The sequence below is a fragment of the Trichosurus vulpecula genome, chromosome 1 (assembly GCF_011100635.1).
Source record: "Trichosurus vulpecula isolate mTriVul1 chromosome 1, mTriVul1.pri, whole genome shotgun sequence".
NCBI classification, from domain to species: domain Eukaryota; kingdom Metazoa; phylum Chordata; class Mammalia; order Diprotodontia; family Phalangeridae; genus Trichosurus; species Trichosurus vulpecula.
Window position 1 is genome coordinate 229,587,957 of NC_050573.1, and position 12,441 is coordinate 229,600,397.

General features: G+C 37.5%; 1 protein-coding gene across 1 annotated transcript in view; it reads right to left on the reverse strand.

Annotated features, from left to right (window-relative positions):
* The window catches only part of ANKRD12 (ankyrin repeat domain 12), a 207,261-nt gene that overhangs the window by 69,190 nt on the left and 125,630 nt on the right, over positions 1-12,441 (reverse strand). Inside the window, exons 6-7 of the mRNA XM_036735930.1 lie at positions 10,061-10,207; positions 433-636 (exon numbers count right to left, since the gene is read on the reverse strand). Coding sequence (XP_036591825.1) covers positions 433-636; positions 10,061-10,207 — 351 coding nt within the window. The remainder of the gene's footprint in view (positions 1-432; positions 637-10,060; positions 10,208-12,441) is intronic.

A 12,441-nucleotide genomic window follows, 5' to 3' on the forward strand; every position in this document is an offset into this window, starting at 1 on the left:
ATTTTTTTTTTTGCAGTTCAGGGGGAAAAGAGGTGAAATCAAATACTATGGTTTCTTTTTTTTTTTTTTTTTTGCAAGGCAATCAGGGTTAAGTGACTTACCTAGGGTCACACAGTTAGTGTGTCAGGACACCGCTCCTCCTGACTTTAGGGCTGGTACTCTATCCACTTCACCACCTACCTGCCCCTGTATTACAGTTTCTCACTGGATGTCTTGATCACTATTTGTTTTGCTGCTATGTTTAGATTTTTGCTGAAATAATTGCCTTCCTGTCTCTGTTCAGACAGACACCTTATCCAGAAGTCTTTGCAATGGATTTTTTAAAATTAAAAATTAAGAAAACAAGTAACTGTTGGCACATACGGCAGTATAGATAGAAACTGTTAGTATTTACTCAGGTACAGCTATATTAATTTTGAATTGCCAACCTACCTGCAAAATCTTTCACGTTCACATTTGCCCCTAAACTTATTAACTCTTTGACTTGTTTCACATCTCCTCGAATAGCTGCCATATGCAAAGGTGTCTCTCCACGCTCATTTCTTTTATTAACTTTGTCCTTTTGTCGAGAAGAGGAACTGGGAGTCTTCTTTTGTGCTGCTGGGGTTGTCTGTGAAGGATGATTTGGGGTGGAATCTGTAAGTGAAAAGAAAGTCAAAACTTTTCAAAACTGGAACTTCATTGAGATTTGTTTTGCTTTGGGATATTAGAAGAATTCGACAAACGTCAGTGAAACCCTGATAGGAGTGAACAATGTGTGCATAATTTTGTTATTCTATAATGAGAACGGTGAGTACTGATTCATAATTCACACTTCAGACTTAACTTCTTTAAAAGTTGGTTTAACTATACCCTAAAAGATTTTACCTTAGGGCTATCAAATTCCATCTGATCTGATTTAAAGAAATGCTACAAAATAAACAGTACAAATACTACAAAATAAATACTATAAAATAACTGAGGTATAAAACTTAAAGATATTACATCAAATTACCAAGCATAATAAGAGGAGTTAATAAAGCTATTAGCTCCTTCTGGCCTTGTACCTTCAACAAGAGTATTAAGATTCTCCTTTAAGAAACGTATATACCAGCTGATGTAGCTGTGTATCAGCCATAAGGAGTTTGCAGTATGTTACCATGATGGCATAAAATGAATTATTGAGGATTTGTATAACCATAAAAGGAGTTAGACTGGTCGCGAAAGGAGAATGAAAAGACAACGACAAATGGACAAACTAACTGATATATTCATAACCCTGAGGCAATATACAAATAGAAGGGAAGACCATAATGAGGTTGTGTGCATCTTTTGCGATAGGTTCATGAGAAAAAGGTATATAAACTGCACAGGAAGAGAAGACACAAAGGAGTTGCACTCTGTGTCACAACATGATGAGACATTGGAGTAGACATTTAGTAGAGCTAAGGATTTAAACACGTTTAAAGAACTCTTTAGAAGAATAATCAAAATATCTATGAAGAAAACTGTTTGCTATGTACCTCTTTAAAGCAAATCTCTTTGTGTGTTTTAATAGGTATAGAAAAAATGCTGTCAAGAAATAAAACTGAACAATATTCCTGCTATTCATAAATTTGCTAACTTACACAAATATCATATAATACTTATCATGCCAAATGCAAAGAAACTGAAATAACTTTAAGCAAAATAGAAATAGAACTTAAGCCTGCAAGTTTATCTGTGAACAGGAAATTAGATATTTTTAAAGCTTTTTACTGAAATGCTTGAATAGATCTATGATCTCATGATTATAGGTATTCCCATCAACTGTATGGATTGCAACCCATCCATGCTTGCCAGCCCTTTGTTCTTTGCCCAGGTTCTCCCACCATTCTAGTTTATAGAGTATCCTATCCAACCTATTAGATATTAAAATTCCTTCAGGGGTATGTCAGTAAGGCAAGACTCATGACCTTGAGGATGACCATGAACATGCCTGTATGGTTTGGAATCGCAAAGTATAAGAAATTCTCTAAGCAGAAGGCAGAGCAAGTATAACATTTATTTAGGCATGGGAGAATCCAATCCCAGGACCAGTTAATTCCAATTCCATACCGTAGCAATTATATTCCAAAACCAGTAAGCCCACCTCAATGAAGCAACAAGGAAATTATTAACAAATTATAGCAAGGAGCCAAGCCATCCTGCAACCTCCCCCCCACACACACACCCAGGGCCTTCCTGTAAACAATCACTCAGGAATCCTAACTTTCTGCTCAGCACTCTCTACTGTAGCTCTGTTGATTCCGAGTTCCTGGATCTTCACAACTCTCTCTTGCTCTGTACTCTCCACTCTGCAATCTTTCTCGATGCTGGCTCTCCTTCAGTGTCTGCTGCCTCAATGTCCTCTTAATGTCTGGTTCTGAATCCTGCCACCCTCAGTTCTGCTGCTCCCTGTTCTGCTGCTTTCAGTTCTGGGCTCTCTTTTTATAGTCCTACCTGGCATCTGTTGACTAGAACTCAGTGCACATACCATTGGCTCTGGTCTTAACAACTCCCCTTAGGGCCCTGAGGGCTTCATGCCCACATCAGTTTAACTAGCAGAAGGGTGCGGGCCTGGGGTTTCACACCTAGTTAGTGAAAGGGTATGGGCCTGCCTCTAATCAGGCCTCCCTGCGTTGGCCACACCAGAGGCCTATTCAATGGGTGGGAAAGATCTTTCACTTACTGACTGGCCTTACAAGAGGATGTTTGATATTAACAGGATACCAATGAAGTGTGAGGACTGTTCATCAGCTATGTCTTCGTCATCATGTTATTGTTCTTTTTATATTCAAATATTTCCCTTACGGAACCCTTCATATTGCTTCTCCTTAATAACTATAATTTTTATGGTATGATCTTTAATATAAGGTCACATAACCATTTTGAATTTATTGTGCAATATGGCATAAGATGTTGTTCTAAGCTTAATTTCTGCCAGATTGCTTTCCAGGTTTCCCAGCAGTTATGGATATAGAGGAAATTCTTTCATAAGTAATTTAGGTTTTTAGGTTTATTGTCTAGTCTATTTCATTGATCTTTTCTACTTTTAAACACTACTGCACTATATAGTTTGAGGTCTGAAGGTGCTATTTCCCTTTCTCCCTACCTCTAGTTTCCTTGATGGTCTACATGTTTTATTTCACCAAATGAATTTTATTATATATCATGTACTATGAAGTATCCATTTTATAGTTTGATATAGTGTTAAACCTTTAACTTTGGTAGTATTGCCATTTTTATATTGGTATGCTTAGCCATGAGCGTTGATTATTCCTTCAATTTAAGTTGTTATTTAAGAAGCACTTTAAAATTGAATCTAGCCTGCCACTTTGCTGAAGCTATTGTCTCAATTTGTATCTTTGCTGATTCCCTAGGATTTTCTAAGTAAACCATCATCTCCTTCATAACTGTAATGTACTACTACCTGTTCATACTCTTATGCCTTTTCATTGATCCTTAATATTGGTGATCTCAATTTCAATTCTGTGGAAACTATAGTACACTTCATGATTCACTGTCTTACAATACTGGAAGAATATTCGTATTAAAACATGTTTACATAGAAGCTGTCTGCAATTTCCAAAGGCTAAACCTAGCCCACTCTCCTCCTATTCAACTGGGAGACTAGCTCATTGTCCATTTGCAGTGCTTCGCCTATACATACACAAGTGTAACATACACATACATACATAGATGGACAAATTCTATAGGTTGTCCATTCCACTGTATGTTACAGCCTAACAAAAAAGGCATTCTTCATCCATTTAATTTTTCTTGTGTGGATGTCAGGCCAAGCTTTTTGAGTGATTATGGGTATTATCCAGAAGATTCTCCATTATTCTGGGGGGGGGGTTGATGCAACTGATACAAGGCTATTCATAAACACAACTGGAGGGAATTACTATTTATAGAAAATCCCTCTTCAACTTGGATGCTGTTCTGGACCTCCTCCATAATAGGGGCAAATAGCAAGAATGTTTCCATTTTGTGACTCATTTGATATTAAGGATCAGATGTCTGAAGAAGGTAATCTCTGTTCAATTGTTGTTTGATCTCTGTTGTATTATTTTGATATGAATAGGATCATTTTGTTGGAGGAAGCATTTTAGGTAGTTTTGTTCTACTGTATCAAAAGCTTTTTTAGAGCAAGCAAAAAATAAGCACAGTATGATCTTGTAATCTGTACAATTTTCAGTCAATTCTGTGATGTAAAAAATTTGTTGTTCAGTTATTTCCAGTCATCTCCAACTCTTGGTGACCCATCAGGGTTCTTTTTGGCAGAGATAGTGGAGTGGGCTGCCATTTCCTTCTCCAGCTCATTTTACAGAAGGTGAAACTGAGGTAAACCCGGTTAAGTGAGTTGTCCAGGGTCACACAGTTAGTACGTGTCTGAGGCTGGATTTAACCATAGGGAGATGTGTCTTCCTAACTCCAGGACCAGCACTTGTGAAAAATCTACCTTTTTTGCTTCCAATGTTCTCATCGAAAATGCCCCCAATATTGGTGTACATTAATTTCAAATATTTTATACGTCTGGTAAAGCAGACATCTAGACCACTAGTTATCTCAGCTGCCTTTTTTTTGTGTGTGGAAAAGTTTACAATTTAACTCTTAAATCTGACCCAAGAATGAATATACACTAAGAATATGTAAATTGCTAATGATATGGAATAGGAAATTAGCAAACTATGGTTAGTGGGCCAAATCTAGCCTGCCACCTATTTCTGCAGGCCATCCAGCAAGGTAATAAAATTAAATTTTATTCTATTTAAAAATCATTCTTAGGTCACAGACTGTGGTAGTGCTGGATTTGACCCTCAGGACATAGTTTGCTAACCTTTGATATAGAATATATATAACCATAACTTTTACTTGAAAATATGTATACTCTTGCAATTATATATTCTTTTTGCAATTCACATTTTTAAAATATAATTACAGAATCTCAGCCTTAGAAAGGAATGCAGAGAACATCTAATTCCATACCTAAAAAAAGACTCTCCTCTACAACATATCTAATAATGTTAGGGATAAGCTCTGTGTACTTGTGGAGAAAAGTGTTCACACTGAGCTTCTGTCCTGTTGGGTCCTAGTGCTACTTTCTGACGGTACTGAATGTTGTGTTACTTTAGGAACTAGAGATAGGAATATGCAAGCTGATCCCCTGCAAAGGGAACTGCAAGTTTTCAGTGCTACCAAAGTGGTCTGGTTCAGTGGAAAGTCTGACCATTGCCCTCCTGGTTTAAACTCTGCAATTCCCTGACTGGAGTTTGGGTCTGAGAAATACATCTATGCAATCATCCTTGATTGGAATTCCAGTACACTGCTGCTAGGCTCAGCCGCTATCAGCCAGTTGGAAAGCTCTGCTGGTTTAGAGTGACAGCCCTACAGGCTCTCCTTTGGTCTGGATTTCACATCCTGGTTATTTCACCACAGGCTTCTTGCTGGGCTAAGGGCTGGATCTGAGATTTGGCTTCACTCTTAGAATCAAAGCTGGACAGCTGCTGCTTGCTTGGGCACTTCTCCATTTAGTACCCAGTCTAGGACCTGTGATTACTCCTTCAATCTGCAATACTACCTCTCGGTTGAGGGCCCCTCCTAAGTATGCCCAGAATTTGGGTTATTTGGAACTGGGTAGTGACTGCTAGAGCTATTCCTCTCTCTTGCATAAGAGCAAGCCTGTCTGAGAGTCTGGAACCTCTTCTTGCCGTGATATAAAACTTCAGCCCTCTTTCATTCCCTGTATTGGAATATTTTGCCTGGTTATTACTGGCCCTGTCCCTAATGCCTGCAGACCTCCCTATCTCCTTTTGCTAAACTGTGCAAGAAAAATGACTCACAATGCTTATTCTGGGATTTCCCACTCAGAACTCAGTTGAATGCATTTTTGTGGAATTTTATAAAAGAGTTCAGCTTTACTTTTTCCTGCTACTCTGGCATCTTGGCTCCTTCCTTCCACGCTCATTTTTTTCAATTCATCCTCATGTGATAAAGATTTCTAGGACCTTTTCATTTTGGTTGTTTGCCAGCTTATCATTGTTTGTGGTGTCCAGAACTTAAAAGGTCTGCAATCTGGGACAAAGTAGAGTAGGCTCATCTCTCTACTGCTGGGAGTTATGCTTTTCTAAATGTAAAAACCATATTATCTTTCTTGGTTGTCATATCACGATGATGATTCATATTGAGCTTGGTTTTTTTTCAGAGAAACTGTCTAGATACTCTGCTGTTATCTTATACTTGTAGGAAGCTAGGTGGCACAATGGGTAGAGCACTGGGCCTGGAGTCAAGGAGAGCTGAGTTCAAATCCAGCTTCAGACACTTACTGGCTATGTGAGCAAGTTAACTTAACTTCTGCCTCATTTTCACTTCATCTTTTTGAACCACAGCTAAGATATTACTTCATTCCTATTAAATTTACTTTTATGATTTACCAATTTCATGGGCCACATTGTTATCTTGCCTTGTAATGCTCATGATAAAAATAAACAAAAACACCACAATGAAGATAACTGCAGTGTATTGAACACATGCCAACTTCTTGACTTCTCTGCTACATTTGACACTGTTGACCATCCTTTCCTCCTGGAGATACTTTCCTCTCTGGGTTTGTTTCCTACCTGTCTGACCTCTTTAATCTTCTTTGCTAGCTCATTATCTACATCACAGCTACTAAGGATACTTCTCAAATATCTATTCCAGAATTTCTTTTCTTCTTTCTCTTTATTCTTTCTTAGTAATCTCATCAGCTCATTAGATGGTTTAACGATTATGTCTGCAGACAACTTCCAGATCTATATATCCAACTTCATTCTCTTTCCTAAACTCAGTCTGGTCTGCTGGACATTTCAAACTGGATGTCCCAGAGATTATCTTGAACTCAACATATCCAAAATTGAAATGATCTTTCTTTCAAACTCTCTCCTCATCCAAACTTCTCTATTTTTTGTTTTGTTCTTCATTTCCTCCCAAACTTCCGTATTTCTCTCTAAAGCACCACCATTCTTCTAGTCTCCCAGGTTCATAGCCTCAGTATTATTTATCTTAGACTTTAGAATCTTCTTAAGACAATTAAAATGGAAGTGATTGAGTTTCCTGGCATGGCGCTGGTATACTGTCCTGGTTTCATAAGCATACAACGATGAGGTCAATAGACCTTCAGTTTGGTAGGCAGTCTAATAACTCTTCTCTCCCACACTTTCCTTCAGGGCCTCCTAAACAATGAGTTGGCTATGGCAACGCATGCATCAACCTCATCATCTATGTGTACATCTCTGGAAATATACTGCCAAGGTAGGTGAACTTATGCACAGCATTCAATAATTCTCCATTTGTTGTAACTGATGATTCCACATATGGATGGTGTGATGCTGGCTGATGGAGAACCTGTGTTTTTTTGGTGTTGTTAGGCCAAAATTAGCACAAGCAGAACAAAATTGATCCACATTTTGCTGTATCTTAGCTTTCTAGGTTGTACTGAGTGAATAATCATATGAGAACAAAAAATCATGCACCAACTCTCTCTCTACTTTGGTCTTGGCTTGTAGCCTTTTCAAATTCAATAACTTATCATCGATGTGGTAGCTGACCCAATTCAAAAGCCACTGACCATATATCTCAGGTTAAAGTTAATTCCTCTCTAGTCAAATTTCCAACTGAAGAAGTTGTTTTGAATGCCATTAGGCTCCCCTCACATGACAAAGTGCCTGGTGCTGATTCTATACCAGCTGAGATTTAGAAGGTGGGGGTTTGGTGCTCATACAAAAGCTGAATGAAATTTTCTAAGTTACATAGCAAGAGGAAGTTATCCCCTAGGAGTTCAAGGATGCCTCCACTATCCATCTCTATAAAGGGAAAGGAAATAAATTGTCCTGTCACAATCACAAGGGGGTCTCTCTCTTAGTCAATGCTGGCAAGATTCTTGTCAGATTCCTTCTTAATAGGCTGATCCTTCACCTGGAAGATGGTCATCTATCTACCCAAGAACCTGTGTGGCTTCAGAAAGGGTTGAGCGATAGATAACATGCTGTTTATTGCCCAACAACTCTAAGAGAAATGCCAGAATAAGAACAGAGGTCTGTACACAATGTCCGTCCATCTGACCAAGGTCTTTAATACTGTCAGTAGTGAGGGCTTGTGGAAAATTATGTCAACATTTGGTTGCCCAGAGAAGTTCATCAGTATTCTATGTCAATTTCATGACAGGATGCTTGCCTGGGTTCTGGATAACAGACAATGCTCTTGTACTTTTCCAGTCACCAATGGAGTGAAGCAAGGTTGTCTGCTTGCTCCCATGCTTTTTAGCATGGTGTTTTCCACAATGTTATCTTGTGCATTTATCTGGATGACAAAGGCAACCAGGGTTAACTGTGACATGACTCTGAAGCAATCTATCAATGATGCTCAAATTGCTAAATCCCTGGCCTTTCCTCAGTCTTTATCCTTCTTGACCTCTTTGTAGCAGCTCACACTGTTGACCATCCCCTCCTTCTCAATACTTTTTTCTCCCTGGATTTTTATACTACTACTTACTTGTGGACATCTTCATATGTAGATTTCCTTTGCAGCCTCTTCAGGTTTTTATTGAAACAATAGACAATATATTTTAGTGAGAGCTCTGCAGTAGCTTGGCTTAATTTACTAAAGCATTTGCATAAATTTCTATGCTTGTAGGCAGATTGCATAAATTGCACTGCGGCCACATTTTGGGCAGCCCTGAGCTATATCCTTTTCTTTATGTCTGGGTATACTCCAGGGCTCTGTCTTGGATGTCCTCTCTTCCTCTTTCTTTACATCTTTACACTGTTACATCAGTTTCCAAGCATTCAATTTCATCTCCATATAGATGACTCCTAAGTATTCATATCTAGTCCCAATCTTTCTTCTGCTCTCCAGTCCTATCTTGAACTGCCTGCGTGACATCTCCTCCTGGGTCACAAAGCTGGAATGTGTCAGTGGAAGAACTTGAATTACAGTCTGCTGGGTACCAAATCCAGGTCGCTGTCCATGATATCACACTGCTTCTTGGACATTCATACAATGCTTTAAAGCTTTCAATAAACTTATATATACAATATCTCATTTAAGCCACACAATAACATTGTGAATAAGGTATGATAGCTGTTATTGTCCCCAATTACAGATGGGAAAGCAGGGGCTTCAAGAGGGTGACTGGCTTATGGCTGCATATCTAGAAAGTGCTTGAGACAGTATTGTAACCCAGGTCTTTCCAACCCCATGTTCAGATCATTATTGCCCAAGCTATGCTGTTTCTCAGAAAACATAAGAAGACTGAGGGGAAGGTCTCGAGCATAGAGCGAACTGTCTGTGGAAGAGTTTATGAAAGAACCCAGACAAAAATTACACAGGAAGAACGGGCATGCGTGGATTGTATAATCTCTACCACTGGAAGGACATATTCACAGTGCATCCACGGAAGTGCTGACATAAAATTAAGCTGTCATCTGATTTTATTGAATGATGATTAATTTGTAAGTATACTCATACTGTTAGAAATAACAGTAAACAGGACTCCTAAGAATGGCATATGATGATTTGATTGCAAGGTTTAAAGTACAAAAAATATTGGTATAGTGTATTATTAAGGAATTTATAGAAAAAATGAATTATGTTTATTTCTTAAGATAGCATTAGTAGAAACCAATGAACTGAAGGATGGAAATGTTCAAATTTAGAAATGATTTTATGAGAACTTTTTAAAAATTGAGGTATTTGTAGGAAAAGTTACACAGAACTTTCATGTACCATTGAAAGAAAATCAATGAAATTTTCTGATTCTACTACTACTGATAGTACATTAATATAAAAGTAAAACCTCTTAGAATCCTTAGAAGTTGTTTACTTTTAAAAAATATAAAAACATAAGTACAAAATTAAAAAATAATATAAATAAATATACACACGAATTTCAAAATGCTAAAAGCAATTGCAGGAAAAGGTTCATACGTTTAAAGTTTTTATTTTAATGTGTAAACTTTGGATTAAGTGTTACTGAGGAAAGCCAAAAGAATAATTTATAGGAATTTAAAGTCATCACCTGGACTGTTGTCTCTTGCTGTCATTTGCATCACAAGGGCCATCTGTTTGCGTTCAGATAACGGGTAACCAAAAAGAATGCTAACAGGTGTTGATTTCTTATTTCCAGACTCCTTTTTGGTTTTCTTCTTCTCTGGGCCTTCTTTCTCTGGAAATATTAATACATATGTATGGTTATAAAATAGTTAAGTATTCAAAGAAAAAAAGTAGTAGACTTTTAAAAAATATTGAAGCTATTAAAGTTTAAAACTGCACTGAGATTTTTGGAACATCCTGCACATATGCATAAGAAATGCAAACCTCTGCTTGAACTTGAGGAAGCACCTTTTTTATATATGAGTTCAAAGTACACTTTAATAGAGAACTCCCTTATTAGAGAATAAAAGTATCTTTTGAGCTGAATGCTTCTTAAAGATTTTTAACTTTGTTCAGAGTTCAAAGACAGAATATATCAGCTAAATTACTAATTTCGAGAACATTTTGCATGTTAATGATTTATTCTATTGAAATTTAACAGCCTCAAATAACAGCTTCTTTCTCTATTTCCTAATTTTGCATAGTTTACTGTTCCTTGCTTTTGATAATCTACAATCTTTCCCCTTAACTGTTGTCCTATCATGCCCCCCACATATTTTTCTTTGAATTTCTTTTTGATAACCCTAAAATTTTACAATTATTATGGTTGATCTAATAAAGGTCCTCCATGTTTTCAGAAACCAAGGATTCAAGACATTTTAGACAGGTTCTCACCATGAAGAATAACTACAGCAAGTCCCAGGGTGTTCTAAGAATGCAATTATCAATTGATGGCTTAGTATAGATTATGTAATGTCTTAGATAAAGGTTTCAGATCCTTTTTCAAGATTCAAAGTGGCCAAGTGGTACTCTCTAGCTAATATTCATGGAAGTCCAAGAATATTTCCAAGAAACTTGATCCGAATAGTAATAAACACATGGGGCTGCTCAAAGATTTTTTTTTTTGTGGGGGGGGGGGAGTTCTCTTGGAAATTCTAGGTTCTACAAGGCTTTTAGAACCAAGTCTTGGAAGTGTCTAGCTTTCTGAATCAAGAGCCACTGGGGCATTGGAGACAGTCAGAGGGTCCATCTAGTGGGGGGAAAAACTCCAAATGCAAAACAGGGAAAGAGTTTGGAAATGTATACTAGTTAATACTACCCTTCTTTTGAGGAAGTGTGGGCAACAGTTTTCTATCCTCTGGGGATACCCACTTGCTGATAATGCCTCAAAATACTGACTCCTCCTTGACTAGGTTGACCTTATCTTCTATGCCCTATAATTAAGATTTTTCTCCCCAAAGGAGGCCAAGAGGCAACATAATTCAAATATGAAATATGAACCTTTTTGTACTTCAGTAGCAAAAGAGAAGGTTTTGATAACTTCTAGACTTGAAGGGTTATGGATCCAAGAAATAGATCTAGAAGCCTGCTAGCTATGTACCCTGAGGTTGGTTCAGACCTTCCATGAAAAGATGTCAGTAAGCCACTTTGCCAGGGAAAAGGGACTTTGTGTGGGATTAGAAGGGAAAGGAAGAAGAAATATGATCTATAAGAAAGAGTACTAGATTTGGTGACAGAGTTCCTGGGTGCAAATCCTGGTTCTATCATTTACTAGTTATAACTAAGTACTCTAGGGAGCCTATCATCTGTCCTAAAAATATTTTTCTGTTCACAGGATACCCATGGTAAAGGAGCTGTTATAAGCCTAGCAGATTTTGAGGCTCTAAAGGAATTTTGGTTCCTTTAAGAACAGGGCAGTATATCAATATCAGAGTAGGCTTGTCCCACCACCCAAGAAAAAGCTGTTAAAACAATATGTTCACCTTGTACAATCAGTCTTCCATTTCTGTTTCCTTCACATCTTTATCATGAACCATACTGTGACTCTCCCTGTAATCTGCTTTGACCATACTTTACCTGATCTCTTTTCCTGTAACTCTGCCTATATCCTGACTCATATCAGACAAATCTGGCATTTCACCATTATCTAGTGACTAGATCTAAACTAGACTTGGATCCTACTTCTGTTTATTCGAAAATGTACTGTATTTGCACCTGTACTCATCCTTATCTCTAAAGTCACAGGAGCTAATTTTATATATACATGGGAGATATACATATATATGTGTATATATATGGAATTACTTCATCCTCATTAGTCTTAGTTCCATAAGTATTCAAATATTATAACTTTATTTTTATGTCAGTGAGTACTTAGTTTGATGTTACTGATCAGTGAGATACTTTTCTAGACTAAGTTAAACATTAAAGGATCACATTAATTCTTCCAATGTACAATTTAGTAGATTAGAGTACTATGAAATGGAACTCTAATAGCCTAGAAAAATTGGTGGGTCTCCCAGATCC